The 16063-nt window shown below is 39.9% G+C and overlaps 1 protein-coding gene across 10 annotated transcripts in view; it reads right to left on the reverse strand.

Annotated features, from left to right (window-relative positions):
- Positions 1–16063, reverse strand: part of CACNB4 (calcium voltage-gated channel auxiliary subunit beta 4) — a 263187-nt gene that overhangs the window by 120930 nt on the left and 126194 nt on the right. For 3 of the 10 annotated variants that reach the window (XM_024354851.3, XM_063791193.1, XM_009443492.5), the window contains exon 2: positions 14576–14735. The exons of the other annotated variants lie outside the window; for them this stretch is intronic. In XM_024354851.3, the coding sequence (XP_024210619.1) occupies positions 14576–14581 (6 nt within the window). In that variant the 5' untranslated portion in view covers positions 14582–14735. The remainder of the gene's footprint in view (positions 1–14575; positions 14736–16063) is intronic. 10 annotated transcript variants of the gene reach the window in all.

Raw genomic sequence — 16063 nt, forward strand, 5'->3', positions numbered from 1 at the left:
TGGGAGACCAAGGCGGTGGATCACCTGAGGTCAGGAGTTCAAGACCAGCCTGACCAACAAGGTGAAACCCAGTCTCTATTAAAAATACAAAAATTAGCCGTTAGCTGGGTGTGGTGATGCATGCTTGTAATCCCAGCTACTTGGGAGGCTGAGGCAGGAGAATCACTTGAACCTGGGAAATGGAGGTTGCAGTGAGCCGAGATCGTGCCACTGCACTCCAGCCTGGGCAACAGAGTCAGACTCCATCTCAAAAAAAAAAAAAAGAATATAGGCCTTTTAATTTCCTAAACCTGCTAACCCCCAATTTTAAATTCACTTTGATTTTTTCAAAGAAAAAAAAAGTAGAGTGACTGGGCGTGTGTGTGTGTGTGTGTGTGTGTGTGTGTGTGTGTGTGTGTGTGTGTGTCCCTTGGGAATCCCTGATAAAATATATTGTGTTCAATCATTTCTGACCATTCCCTAGATTCCTCTTGATTCCTGGAGGAATTAAAGTTATTGAATTTCAATTCATTCCAACAGCCATTTATTGAGTGCCCGTCTTGAGGCAAGCAAGGGTAGGGTAAGGATAGGGAGATGAATAAACCAATTACATTTTATTTAAAGAAAGACATTCATACTTCAAAGTGCTTACCACCCCAAATAAGTGGACAAGAAGCTAAAAGAACAGGGAAACTAAGTGCTGTGTGCACTGTCACAAACTCTCGAGCTGACCAAGACAATAATTTGACCCAGTATTTCTCAAAGAATTTACATGAAAGTGATTTGGGGAGCATTTGCCAAAAATATGAATCCTAAGCCTTACTCCAAACTAACTGAATCAAAGTCTCCTAAGAGGGAGGCCCCAGAAATATATATACTGTATCTATTTAACGTTAACTTTACTCTGTCCCACAAAATCCTTCCAGTCTACAACACTGAGATGGTTTGCAGTGATTATGAGGCCTGGTGTAAATAACTAAACCAGCATTTCCCTAATTGTATTCTGTAGTATACTAGTTATTCAAGTACTTAATAGGTATTCTTTACGGAAAAAAATGGATTCTGAGATCAAGTAAGTTTGGAATATCTTTGGGTTAAATAAAATTTAATTGGTTTATTTATTGTGGAATGCTAAGAGATATTAGTGGGCTACTGGGTGCTGCGAATCTTTTGAGAAAGGGACGGAGTATGGTGATTATCAAGCTTATTTGACTAGGGACCTGTTTTTTTCACATGTATCAACAGGCGCATAAATTAATGGCTAGAAACTCATCTACCACATATAGGAAGTATGAGAGACTCTGGAAAATGTTACAATCTACTTCTAAATAGAAAAAGAAATATTTAATGTAAAAGGATAATATATGGCAAGCTTCCTCTATAGTTTCCAAACATGGCATAATAGGGTATATAAGGATAGGTACAGACCCAGAACAGATAGAGCCGTAACCGATTATTTGGCAGCAAGTTCCTGGTAACCGGGAGTCCCAGCTGTCTAGAACGAAACTATTTCATGATCTTGGGATGAAGTCAGTAACTTTCTTAGCCAGAAACCAATGGCTAAAGGGTTGAGGCCTTCAATCCTGGACCTGGCTTCTAACCCGAGATCCCCAGGGTCAGTGGAAAAGATATCAGAAGAAATGGCCTAGTTTCCCAATCTCAGTGGCATCACTGTCCAACCAGTCAGTCACCTAAGCCAAAAGTGGGAGTTCCTCTTCCTTCATAAGCTAATTAGCCATTAAACCTGCTGCATTTATGACTTAAAATATTTTTTCAGTTCACCTCCTCCTCTCTATCCCCACTACTGCTGCCCTAGTTCAGGCTTCCATCAGCTCACACCTGTACTATTTCCACAGCTTTTTATTCGGACTCCCTGCCTGAATTCTTCCTCTCCTCAAATCCATCTTCTACCCTGACCAATGCACAGCTGATCAAACCACTTTCCAGTTTAAAAATCTGTCAACGGCTCCCAATTACCTACTGCAAATAATTTCTCTCACAGTATGTTCTGCGAAACATCAATACAGTATGTGATCACAGAAAAAGGGCTCCTTTCAAATGGGAGGCTAGGTATTTTTAAATGTAGGTACAATGATAACAACTACCTATCCGTGTCTGTTCTGTTCCCAGTATAGCAGACAGGTCCAATAATTCCTTGGAGTCTAAGGACCTCGAGGAAGGCCCAATCAGTAATCTGGGAAATGCTTCCAAAGTCTATCAACATCCTTGATTAGAGAATCTCAGAAGTCATTTAACACAAATGCTGATAGGATAATGGACACTTTTTATACTTCTAAAGAAATGATATAGTTTATAGCCAGAGCCTGCTGAATGTCCTCATTTTCTGCCGGAAGGCAATCTGGAACTTCAAAACTATACATCTTCCATTAAATACATGGAGGTGAGGCTTCGGGTTCACAGTATCTTTGCAAGCTCTAAATTAGGAACTGGAAATTCAAATACCCTAAGAATCAGATGAATCACAGCTGACAAAATTCTGGCTGAGTTTCCAGAACAAGGTGTCCCATGCGTACCCTTCCCCCAACCTCCTCAAGACATCTTACAAAACTAGTCACTAAGTTAGACTCAAATATTCCACATTTGAGTTGGCTGCTGGCTGGCATTTTGAAAGCCAGCTTCTCTATGTAAATGCAGCACTCAAATGAAAAATGTAACAACTAGTTGTACATCTTACAGCCAGAACATATTTTAGTTAAAAGCAATATAAATCAAAACATTCATAGAATCTACATTATGCATTTCTCATCCTTTTTCTATCTTATTTGTATCCGACTCTTTTTTTTCTTGCTCTTAAATTTTAGGGGTAAATTTACCTACTTTATATTTGGAATGTGGGAGGAACAGTTTTTTTAGCTATTTTTATACCTGTGTAATTTCAAAACCAAAGCAGAACAATATCATATTTATCAACATACTATTCAATCTTAATAAAGTTGTGTTATAATATCTTGCATAATTTGCATAGTTCTTTATATTGTAGCTCTGATTCAAGGAGTTTCACACACACACATAGTTATTCAAAATATTACAGCTGAACTGATGAAAAGCACCCATAACAAATGGTAACAGTGTACTTCAGTTACAAGATCTGCCTCACCGTTCTTATAACACTGCACTCTACACTAGTAATAATTTAAGAATTTGAGTTATAAAAATTAGAAATCAATTTTAAGTAGATTATTTTAAGTCCTTAAACTGTGAAAATGAAACAATCCAAGCAGTCTTCATATAATATGTATGCTAGCTTAGCTTTCAGAAAGCCCCTTACGTATATTTAAAGACATATGCAGTACCTCTCTAGTGAGTGTCTCTGTATACCATATGCCAGGCACACACCCTTCCAGGAGTAAACATCTGAACCTTAGAATCTTATCAAAATAAACCACAACTGAGACTCATGGCAATCATTTTATTCCTTATTGCTGGAATTGACTCTCTCCTGTGGCCATTGGCACGGTTCTGTAAGCCTAAGGACCAGCTCTCACCACTGAGAACAGCCTGGCTTTGACCCTGCAGACACCGCTAAAAGCAAGGAGAAAATCTACTTCCCCCGAGTTCACCTTATCTTAAGAATCATGGCTATTCAGAGAGGGGAGGTATCTGCTGGCTTGGGCACATAACCACCACTATCGCGATTGGTCCCAGGGAGGGCAGTGAAGCAAAAGGCCACCGTGAACATCACCAATGAGAGCACCTTCTGTTCCAGAGACTGGAGGGGCATGCTCTTACCATATCCCAGTGATGGGTTACATGTCCCAATCCTTGGCCAACTGGTCCACCAGTCAAGGGTTAGTGCTCTTTCTGCACTCAGGATTCCAGCATCTAGTGAGGGCATGAATCTACTCCCTTCCACATTTTGTAAGTCTTAGCAATGGAAAGTAAGGGCCTTCATTATATCCATCTTAATCCTGATCACAGCTTTCAGAATTCCATTAGTTTCACTTGTTTCCCCAAAAGACACTCCCAAAATTTCTAATTAAAGTATAACACATGTATAGAAATGTGCACATATCATACATGTAAATCAATGGATTTTCACATATTTTACACACCGTAAAACCAGTAGCCAAAGTTGATTTTTAAATACAGACACATGGGGTCTGTTTTAGCTTGACTAAAAATGGCAAGACTTGGCCTCCAAGCTATTATCATCCATGTAAAGGAAATGCTCCTCTTAGCATTCCCACCCCTGCCCGGTCAATATATCTTTTAATAAGGAGGCTGTCATCAGAACTGTAAAAATCTCACATTGCTAATCCCTGTTCCCACCACTTCTCTCACTATTATATGTGGTGGGAATCACAACGTGATGACATTTGGAGAGATCCCAAAAATTATTCTGGCCTGGCCATGACAATGGAGCACATCTAAGCCACAAGTTGGTCTCATTCGCACTTTCCTTTATCTTCTCATTCTCCACAGAGACCTCTGGGTATTTGAAGGCAGTCATGGAAGCCCTCTTAGCTTAGCTTCTCAAGCTTTCTCCACAAAACTAACATTTAAATCTTTTATTTGCTCCTATTGCTAGACATTTTGTTGAAGTGCTCAAGGTCTTCATCAAAGCAACAGTACAGGAATTAAAACCCAGGAGACTGATTGCAGTGAAACTATTCCCACATATGAAAGCCAACACACATCTCCAAAGGAAGATGACCAACAAGAGCTCCTTCAGAGCCTCACCAGCGTCTTCAGAGGTGTGCTTTAAGAATGGCTTCAGGCTGAGTGCAGTGGCTTATGGCTGTAATCTTAGCACTTTGGGAAGCCGAGGCAGGAGGACTGCTTGAGCCCAGGAGTACAAGATCCGCCTGGGCAACACAGTGAGACCCTACCTCTACAAAAAAATAAAAAATTAGCCAGGCATGATGGCATGCACCTGTAGTCCCAGCTACTCAAGAGAATGAGGTGGGAGGATCACTTCAGCCCAGGAGGTCCAAGGCTGCAGTGAGCCATGATTGCGCCACTGCTCTCCAGACTGGGCAACAGAGGAAGACCCTGTCTCAAAAAAAATAAAAAAAGAATGTCTCCCAATTGCATGCTTTCATCAACTTATGTGAATATACACTCAGACAATACAGTAATACAGATGGAACCAAATCACCTCTCTAAACCACCCTTCATCCTTCCCCACTCTGCTATTGCACTGCATGGCTAACCGGTAAGCTCTGCTCTTTGGCTTCTGGCTGAGTTTGGCCAAAAGGCACCCTAGCAGGGATCAGAGTAAGGGAGACTAAGATTAGGGTATTTATTCTCTGGCTTCCTCCTTGTGGGATGCTTCAAAGCTGGCTGTATCCATCCACAGGGAAAGCTGCATCCTTCTCAAGGTAGCTTTCTGGATGCAACTCAGTCCTCCCAGGTTCCTATAACCACACCCTTTCTGGGAGTGCACTTACTAGCCATGGGGGTACAGCACTATCCCTTGTGGTTTCCTTGCACCCTACCAATACCTTTTCATTTTATTAAACCCTCTCAATTTATCCTAATTTGAGCATGTTGTCAGGGACACTCTCCACCCCCACCCCCAGAACTTACAGTTCCTCGTACCTTTTACAAATACTGCTGTTCCTTTTACCTTTTAAAAAATATTGCTACTGAATCATGCAAATGTTTCTTTGAATTGGAAGCTCATGGAGATGAATCATAAATGAGAAAGGCAGAGAATAAAAATGAAATTCGGATGCTCATGGCTAAGGCCAAATGTAGCAGTAACTTGCAACTGTCATCAAGACCTGCATACAAATCATGAGAACACTAACATTTCCCTGTGACATTCTCTAGCATTGAAATTTTATGTTCATTTAAGTTTTATGGGTGTATTATCATTCTAATCCATCAGCGACTTGGGACTTCAAACCATATCATAAAGCAACATCAAACAAACGCTTGAAAGAAATTGGGAAGCAAATCTGGTCTATAAGTAGATAAAGTTCTCACCATTTGGGTCAGAGAGCAATCCAATCTCTGTTTTGGAGATTCTCCCAACTCCCAACTGTTTTGTAAGCTGTCAAGCACCATACAAATTATACTATTATACCACTCTTCAGGTTTATTCCATTTTTTTATAGTACTAACCTTGGAATTTGGCATCATAAAAAGAATATTGCTCTAGAAAGAAACGTGGGCTGGGCGCGGTGGCTCACGTCTGTAATCCCAGTACTTTGGGAGGCCAATGCGGGCAGATCACAAGGTCAGGAGATCGAGACCATCCTGGCTAACACAGTGAAACCCCGTCTCTACTAAAAATACAAAAAATTAGCCAGGCGTGGTGACGGGCACCTGTAGTCCCAGCTACATGGGAGGCTAAGGCAGGAGAATGGCGTGAACCTGGGAGACGGAGCTTGTAGTGAGCCGAGACTGCGCCACTGCACTCCAGCCTGGGCGACAGAGAAAGACACCGTCTCAAAAAAAAAAAAAAAAAAAAAAAAAAAAAAAAAAAAAAAAATGTGAGGAAGGCTCTAGGTCCACTTCTACTACAGATTGCGTCATTCTAAACAAGTGGCCTAATCTCTCTGGGCCTCAACTGTTTCATCTTTGATATGATGCGGGCATATGAAACTTCCCAAGTTTTTGTGTGTTATTTTTAAACCAAAACAAATTATTACAACAGAGAGTAAATAAATTCTTCCTATAGAATCTGGAGGTCATATCCTAAAGTTGCTCTCCACAATCAAGAAACTTCTTTGAAGTCTTACATTTCAAGTTAAAAAGGTTGAACTAAATTGTTTTTTTTCTGAACCAAAAAAGAATGTATAATGTAAAAATGTTTTACAATGCTCACCAATATATATACATCTTAAAATGTGTTAATCCTTTGATCCAGTAATTTTGCTTCTAAGAAGCTGTTTTGGAGAAATGTTCCATGTGTACACAAAGATTCATGTAAAAGAATGTTGGGCCAGGCGCAGTGGTTTACGCCTGTAATCCCAGCACTTTGGGAGGCCGAGGCAGGTGGATTACCTGAGGTCAGGAGTTCGAGACCAGCCTGACCAACATGGTGAAACCTTATCTCTACTAAAAATACAAAAATTAGCTGGGCGTGGTGGCACACACCTGTAATCCCAGCTACTCAGGAGGCTGAGGCAGGAGAATTGCTTGAGCCCGGGAGACGGAGGTCGCAGCGAGCCAAGATCGTGCCACTGCACTCCAACCTGGCCAACAGAGCAAGACTCTGTCTCACAGAAAAAAAAAAAAAAAAAAAGAATGTTAACTGTAGCATTTAACTGTAGGACTGAAAAATGAAAAATAGTCTAAATCTCTATCAGTGGGAAAAATTCATCATGGCTAAACCACGCTGCACAGCAATTATGTCACTTTTTATTAAGAAGGATCAATTGATATGAAAAAAAAAAATCCACAGTACATTTTCAGGTAAAGAAAGCAAGTCAGAATAATAATATTTATTATGATCTTATTTGCATTTTTAAAGATTACAAATATGACATGTTTGCTTGTAAGTACATTTTTCTAAATATTCCTGTTTGTCAATGCATAGAAATGGATATCCACTGAATTGTTAAGAATGGCTACCAGTGGGGAGGACAGCAGATTAGGATGTCATCAAGGAAGACTAATTTTTTACACTCTATGGTTTTGTATTGTTTAAAGATTTTTCCCCCAAATATTCCCATTTCACTGAATTTGAGATATCAATATTTTTAAGATTCAACATTAGATTATGTACCACTAAGGGGAAAAAGCTGCCAATAAAACTGCAAGACAACATTAGTTTTAAGATGTAGCCCTGTGTTAGACATGTTAAACATGGGAGGAAAAGTGTGCCTTTGGATCAATAAAGTACAAAATATGACTTTAGGGATTTTTACAATACAGAAAAATACCGCCATTGGCACTCTAGGAATATGCATTATGTTTTATGTACCAAATTTTTGGGTTTTAGTTAACTAAATATGAAATGTGACTATCATGTGGTCTTTTCTTTTTGAAATCCAATGTCTACCCAGCCTTCCTTGATCTGTGTGCTTTCATTCCTTACCCTGCTCTGCAATATCCTAGCACTTCACAAAGGGCCCTGTGCATCATAATTAAATTTTCTGTGCTCCCCTACCTTATCAACTTCACCTTGGTTCCGTTCCTATATTCGAAGCGTTAACAACATGATCAAGTGAGATGATTTGAAAATTTGATCAACAGGTTCTTAATTCTATCACTTGGATCAACAGAACCATTGAATCAAGTAAACCCCAAGACATTAATCTCCAGGACACCATTTGAAGTTAGATGATATTAAGCTATCAATAATAACTCTTTGGAAATAAGCTAGGGAACTAATCTGTTTATGCACTAACCATTTTAGCATGACATTCACCATAGTTTTTTAGCTTGACAAATACTTGCCTCCAGCCCTTACTTCATGCAAACATTATTTAAAGGGATGTTTGAGAGATTGGGCTCAAGTCAGGACTGACTTTTTCTCTCTCATCTTTGCATCCTTTCACTTTATCATAGAGGGAACTTAACCAGGTGAGGCACAATTATTCCTTTTAAAAGTAATGAATGACTTTTAAAATTAATGACTGTCTCCTAGAATTGATTGTATTCCTGGGGTTTTTCAACTGATGAATTATTGGTTTTAGGATATCCCAAAGGATAATAATAATGAGCTGAAGAAAATTCTGTAAAGCAAGAAAACACTGAACAACAAATATTCTTGATGATTAGGCAGGATAATCACAAAACAATAATTTAAAATATTTTTATATCAATACTCTGGTAGTGTAGAGCTCAGATACCTTAGCCAAGAAGCAAAAATAATTTAAAGCAAAATTACCTTTCCTCAATCACTAGTAAGAGTTAGGAGAAATTTACTTCTCAGAAAGCTTTTGCTTTTGATTTTTTTTTCTTAGAGATGAGATTCAAGTGTTTCCAAGCTCAAATCACTGTGGGCTGGAAGTGCACCATGGGTACTGGCAAGCGAACAAGCAATAGACAAAGCATCCTTTTTGGCTTCTAGAATTAAAAGTCTTAAAACATTTTCCTTTTCAAACATCTACTCTACTCAAAGATATGTACCACACATACCTGCTTCCTTCAAAGATTCTGAAAAGGCCAAACATCCAGACTCAAGGTCCGAACACTGATACCTTACTCAGTATGTACAAAACACCGTGGTAATTGATCATTTTAAAAAGCAAATGGCATATGGTGACATTTTTATCTTAACTGAAGAAACTGCTTATCAGCAAAAAGTACAAAATTTTACATGTGAAGAAACCTTAGAAAATGATCTACTCAAATGTCTTCATTTTATACCAGGGAAAAACTGAGGATTACAGAGTCAGAGATTAAGTGACTTGCCCACGGTCACTGTTAAGAAGTGGCAAAGACCAAGATTCCCAACTCCCAGCGTTCTTTCTTTCTTTCTTTTTTCTTTTATTTATTTATTTTTTAAGATGGAGTTTTGCTTTTGTCGCCCAGGCTGGAGTGTAATGGCGTGATCTTGGCTTACTGCAACCTCTGCCTCCCAGGGTTCAAGTGATTCTCCTGCCTCAGTCTCCTGGGTACCTGGGATTACAGGCACGCACCACCACGCCCAACTAATTTTTATATTTTTAGTACAGATGGGGTTTCACCATCTTGGCCAGGCTGGTCTCAAACTCCTGACCTCACGATCCACCCACCTCAGCCTCCCAAAGTGCTGGGATTACAGGTGTGAGCCACTGCGCCCGGCCTCCCAGCATTATTTCAATTACACTTTACCACATGCTTTTCTAAAACAAAATACAATGAACTAATCATAAGGCCTTTGGGGATTACTGAATTCTTTCACCTGTCAACCACTATAAGATTGTTGGAAATCACTGTCAAAAACCATGCAAGGGCTCTGAAAATAAACCAAAAAACTTAGTGGGACTATCAGAACCTATAGAAGAAGGAGCATATTTAGTTACTGAAACTGTAAGTATATTCATTATATGTATAACAATAATGGTAGATAATATATATCTGATTTTAAGGGCTTTATACACATTAACTAACTTAATCTTCAAAACCACCCAAAAAGTAAGTTATATTATTATTGACAGGGATGAGGAAACCAAGGCACAGAAAGTTTAAGAAATATGCCCATGGCCACGTAGTAGGAAAAGGAAAGTCAGGATTCAATCCCTGGCAATATGGCGCTGTCTCCACATTTTTTTTTTTTTTTTTTTTTTGAGACAGGGTCTCATTCTGTCACCAAGCCTGAAGTGCAGTGGCATGATCACGCCTCACTGAAGCCTCAACCTCCTGGGCTCAAGCGATCCTCCTGCCTCAGCTTCCTGAGTAGCTAGGACTACAGGCACATGCCACCATGCCCCACTAATCTTTTTTATTTTTTTGCAAAGGTGGGGTTTTGCCATGTTTCCCAGACTGGTCTCAAACTCCTGAGCTCAAGCAATCTGCCCATCTGTGCCTCCTAAAGTGCTGAGATTACAGGTGTGAGCCACCGCGCCTGGTCTGTCTCCACTTTCAATCATGACACTATTATACTACAACATTTTTTCATAATACAAAGTACAAAAAGTAAAACAGAAATTTTCCTGGCTGATAGATATGCCCAATAGAAGGCAAAATTTAAGTCTTATGGAAATTTAAAAAGATCTAGAAACAATTTCAGCTACAACCTTATCACTCACCAAACTTTTCAACAAAGCTGCCAATAGAGTAATAACGTAGAAGGTCAGAATCTTTTTCCTATATGATGCTCAGGCTAAAAAGAAAAGAGAGATTAAGGAATAACAGGCATAAGAAAGGCAAAATAAGAGAACTTGTTTTTTTTTTTCCACAAACTACACAGACAAGCTCCTGAGTACTTGACAGTTGCCAATCTCCGTGTCCGAGTGGATCCCTTGGATCAACTCCTCTGAATGAAAAAGCTAAAAGCAAATTGAAAACATCCTGTTTTAAATATAAGACTTTTCAATATTTCTCATGACAGACACAAAAGAAAAAAAAGGACACAGGAAGTACTGATAATGTGGCACCATTTAAAAAGAGAGGAAAATATTTATAACTAAAACTATATAGTTATGTTATAAAAGAATATAAAATGCAGAGCAAGAGCAAGTAGTGGTCTATTTAGATCTCAAAAATTGTCACGTGAGCTATCTGGGCTACCTTCTTTTGGCATACCAATACATGCTGTAAAAATAGCCACACAGTTTTATCTTAGACTCACGCCCTTCAAAGTCTTAAAAAGCTCAAAGTTGTCATTATTTTATATGAACTGTAAGCTCCCTTAGGTTTTACACACTAAGTTGTTCTGAGGACCGGGCGCTAGCTTTACACGGCAGTGCCCCAGCCTCCTGTGAGAACTCGGGGATCCACCCAATGAATGTATTTTTTCTAGTGTGGCAGGTTACAGCTGTTGCTGTTTTCACAGCCGCCAGAGCCTGATGCAAACACATGAAAGGCCCCTAAATCAGCCGATGTAGATGAGAACACATAGCCTATATCTGTAGCGCTTCCTTGGTACAATTTTTAACTTAATGTCATGGATATCTGAGTTCATGGCTTCATGATTATTTTAAAGGACTAGTGGGAGAGGGAAGAGAAGAGAATGAACAATGATAACCAGTCCGGTTATATCCTCTTGTCCTCCTTAAGTGGCCTTGTTCACCTGAGTAAGAGACAGTAAAGGGGAGACAGTGACCAGAATGGGAGAACTGTTGACATAGAAATAAGGTCCAAGCTGAACCCCACAGAAAGAGAAGAGCTAAGGCAATGGGAAGCCTCCCCACCTTCACCCTAAAATAATGGTTTTTCACGGTTATTGCTGACCCTTTTACAGAATGTCTTGCACCACAGAATAATGGAATGTCCATTGAGTACATACAAAGGGAGTCACAAGGCCATATTCTAAAATCCTGGATTGACTCATCATAATCTAATAATAATAATAACAGCAGCAGAAAAGGAGACATGGAAGTACCTGGCGAGGATTGATCCGAATTCTTGCCTCTGTGACTCAAAAATAGAAAATTAACAAGAAAGCAGCAAGACTGACAAGCTGGAACAGCAAATTCATGGGATCTGATCGATTCAAGGAATTTCTCTCTTTGGCTCCATGCCAATTATATCTAGAAATAATTTCAATATATATTTTAGAAAACCATCATTGCTGATTGAAGAGAAAGCCCTGTTTGTCATTTACTTAACACACCCTAGCCAAACACCAACATAGCTCAGCTGAGTAAAACAACTTGATTTTTCTCAGTCAAATTCCTTACACAAACCAGGAGCAACATTTGGTTTTCTTCTGTGGTCAGAGATGCCAACATCCAGTCCTTGGATTCTCTTACAGATGAGTCCTCATTCTCTATAAATAGGCCAGAAAGACTTTTTGACTCCAGAAGAGATGCTCTGATCCACCAAACCATAGAGACCTCTGGCCTTCTTGTTTCCAAAAGAAATCTAATCCTTAAATCCCTAAAGTGTCTTCTGAAGGCCCCTAAACATATTAATCCTTCTGTCTGAAGTCTATCCGCCTCCCTAGCAAGCACAAGGATATATCTTCATATTTAAAATAACTTTACTATATCTTTGAAAGGAGCAATCCTTTATTCTCTTGAGGCTGCTTTGCCTTTCAACTCTCTTGGGTATCTTTGTTCACATCAAAAGCAGCTAATTTTCCGTCTCCAAAAGCTCCACAGTAGAAATCTCCCACTTAGCATTAACCATCAATTAGCGATGCATGGAACATATCTGTATATGAATGTAGGTGAAGGTACGAGGGTGAACAGTACGCATGCATGCAGAGGTGCACAGACATTGAGACAAACATACATAGTTCCACAGCTTATAGAAAATAAATAGTTTAACACAAAGCTATTCTTATAATAATGTGTACGTACATGTAAATTTAAATATGTGCTTTTATATATACACTCAGATATTGTTATACATACATATTAAGTTTGTAAAATTTACTTTGCTGTAACTTTTACATACATAAAATTTCTAACAGTATTAATCAATATATTATGATTCCTTTCTATGATTGAAAACACTTAAAGCCTATATTTTCCTCTCTGGAAATTGCCCTGAATGATGATCTGATCATCTTTTTCACAGGAAAAGATCAGGTCCCTCTTTCTAAATGCTTTAGAATTTAAGCATTTGGAAATGGAAGCAATTGTGTCAGAGAAATGAACTATTACTCCTATGTGCAACTAACCCCAGCATCACTGTACAATATACCCTAAGAATCCGTATTTCAAGCTACTCACAATTCCAGAAGGTCCACGTAGGAGCTTTAAATTTTGCAAAGTGTCTCCTGTGCAGGCCAGTTCTAGTCCTAGTATGCTCAACATTTTCTCAAGTAAGAACAGCATTTGACAGAATAGGGTGCAACACACAGTAGCAGGTTGAAACTGACCTATTTACATATATGTGGATTGACCATCTGAAAGGGTGTGTAGCAATATATTAACAGTGACTATTTCTGGGTGGTAGGTTTTTGGTAACTTTCTCTGCTGCGTCCATGGATCCCCATAAGAATATCCCTCAGTTTGTGTAATAAACCTGATGAATGAAAAAATAAATCTATTTCCAGAATAATTCCACAAACATCAAAATACACAATGAATCCATTTATGAAATACACGTACACACTAAAGAGCAGGTCTAATGAAATCTACTGCAAATCAGATGAAAACACATAGTATAGTGTACATGGGGGGCTCAGTCCATGAAAAAAATCTTGGCCACTAGAACTTGTATTAACACACAGTGGGGACAGTGAAGGTAGAATAGGCAGCTCTTATATAGCAGCTAATGTAGGAAGAGTCGATGTGCATGATCCACTGGAACCAGCCTGGGCTAGGTATGGGTTCATCTGGAAGCACACACTCCATCATCTATGTCAAGGTAATACAAGAAGTAAGGTGACATTCTGTGTGAAATCTCCTATTCGGAAGCGGGGCCCTGCTGTGGGGCACTGAATGATCTTTTGCACTTCCTTGTAATCCAGATTCTTAACTACCCTCCTGGACACCAAAGCAGAAGTTAATGGACTTGCCCAAAAAGGCTCCACAGGACTCAAGAATCTAAAATGCCTGACTCAAGTGTGTTTCGGCATGTTTCTTTTTCCTCTCTCTTCACATATAGAGTATGTGAAACACGGAGGTTACAAACTAAAATCTAGGGCACTGGGAGCATAACATCTACTTTTGGACCAAACTCTTAAGAAAGGCCTTGCATCACAGTACCAACATCTCTCTCCTACTGTGGGGATGTGAGGTGCTAACAGTGTATAATAATGTTTTATTCTTATTCGGAATAAAATAGTCCCTAGGCAAGATGATCTTATTACAAGCTTACTGTGTGAAAACATTGAAAATAATCACTTATCACAAGTTAACCCCCACACACCCCACAAAGACATTTTCAACAGCACAGAACGGTAGGACATATGCGGATGGTTCCCCAACCCCCACCCCCAACCGAAGTGCCGTACTCAGCTTTTAGTGCCTATATATTCTCGGACTGCAGCTGGCCATCTGAGAAAAGCCTTTCCACGCCTATCCACCAGACCTGTTCCGAGAGCTCTGCTTCCATCTGGACAACCCCCCACACTTACAGCCATAAATGCATTGGCACTGAGAAAGACTGCTGAGGAGGTGGCACTCCAGGTGTGGCTTTATGTGTCACTTCACCAGGTCAGCTATTTAGGCCTAGTCTTCTCCATTGGCTTGAAGCTCTGTTCACACCATCTTGGGTAACACATCACATTATTCTTCCTTATAAAAACAAATAAACTCAAATAAGCATTCAGAGTCAGTTCACCCCTCCGAACATCTCTGTCTTCCCCTCTGATTTATGTGACACGGTTTCAATCCCGCCCACCTGAAAGCCTCCCACACTCTCAACTGAGGATTGGCCAGATGCCCAACTCCACTCCTCACGTTTCCCACCTTCCTCACCTCCACGGATGTGCACAGCCCAGAGGATCTCAGCCTGCTGGCCACCACTGAGTCACCAGGAGTACACCACTGCAGTACCTAGCACTACCCGCCATCAACTACCGACACTGAGTCAAGTCACTGCACTCTTCACTTCCCATCTTACAGAAAAACTCAGCTGTCCTGTGACACTGGACCCAAAGGCAAAAAAAAAAAAAAAAAATGTTTTCATACTTATAATGGCTCCCCTCTGAACCAGTGCATCTGAAATGTATACAGTTCTGGAGAACAAGGAGCTGGATTTATTAGTTCCTAGCCAACTCTTCACAGCAGCCAGTTCCTACAGGCATTTCTAAAATGACTCCAGTCCACTTCGGTGCAATTCTCTGCCTGCCCAAGTTTAAAATCAATGGCCGAAAATAAAACTTACAATTCACAAGGCATCATAGGTTTCATAACTGAGTGAGCAGAGAAGGGGTAGAAGAAGTGATCAGGCCTTCTGAAGAACCCAGCCCAGGAAGCTGGCTTACTGAACTCCTGTAATTGCCTTTGCCATTCCCCCACCCCACCTGCAAGTGTGGACCTTCTTGATTTCAGCCACCAATGTTTCAGACTACAGTCCCTTGCAATACACTGACAGTCTGATCATTTATGAGCACGTTGGGCAACACGCAGAGAGACTTTGCGGAAACAGAGTTAGAGTTAGAGCAAACACACAGACAGGAAGGAAAAATGGAATGCCTTAACAGAACTGAGGATTTCTATCTTTCATGGATAGCACATCATTAGACATATACGTCTGCATTGACGTATACCACAGGGGTTTTTTTTGTTGTTGTTGTTATAACCTGTTTATTTGGTGGTTTAGCCAGAGAATCTTATATAACACACTCCTGTTTCAAATGTAGCAACATGTATTGGCACTGCACTCACATAAAATTCAGACTCCCCACAGCACTTCCCATTAACCACCCCCAGCCATTCTACCTTGCGAGGTTTCTGTGTATTGATGAAAAAAATAGGAACTACCACCAGCAAGAGTCAAAAGAAAGATTCAATTATCAGCTTTACCTTATATTTAAGAGCTAGCACTCTGTGGTATGATTTCAGGGATTTCAGGAAATTATTTCATCCTGATTTTAACAGATTGCATGAGCCTGACCTAG

Source organism: Pan troglodytes, chromosome 13 (assembly GCF_028858775.2).
Source record: "Pan troglodytes isolate AG18354 chromosome 13, NHGRI_mPanTro3-v2.0_pri, whole genome shotgun sequence".
In the NCBI taxonomy this organism is placed as follows: Eukaryota; Metazoa; Chordata; class Mammalia; order Primates; family Hominidae; genus Pan; species Pan troglodytes.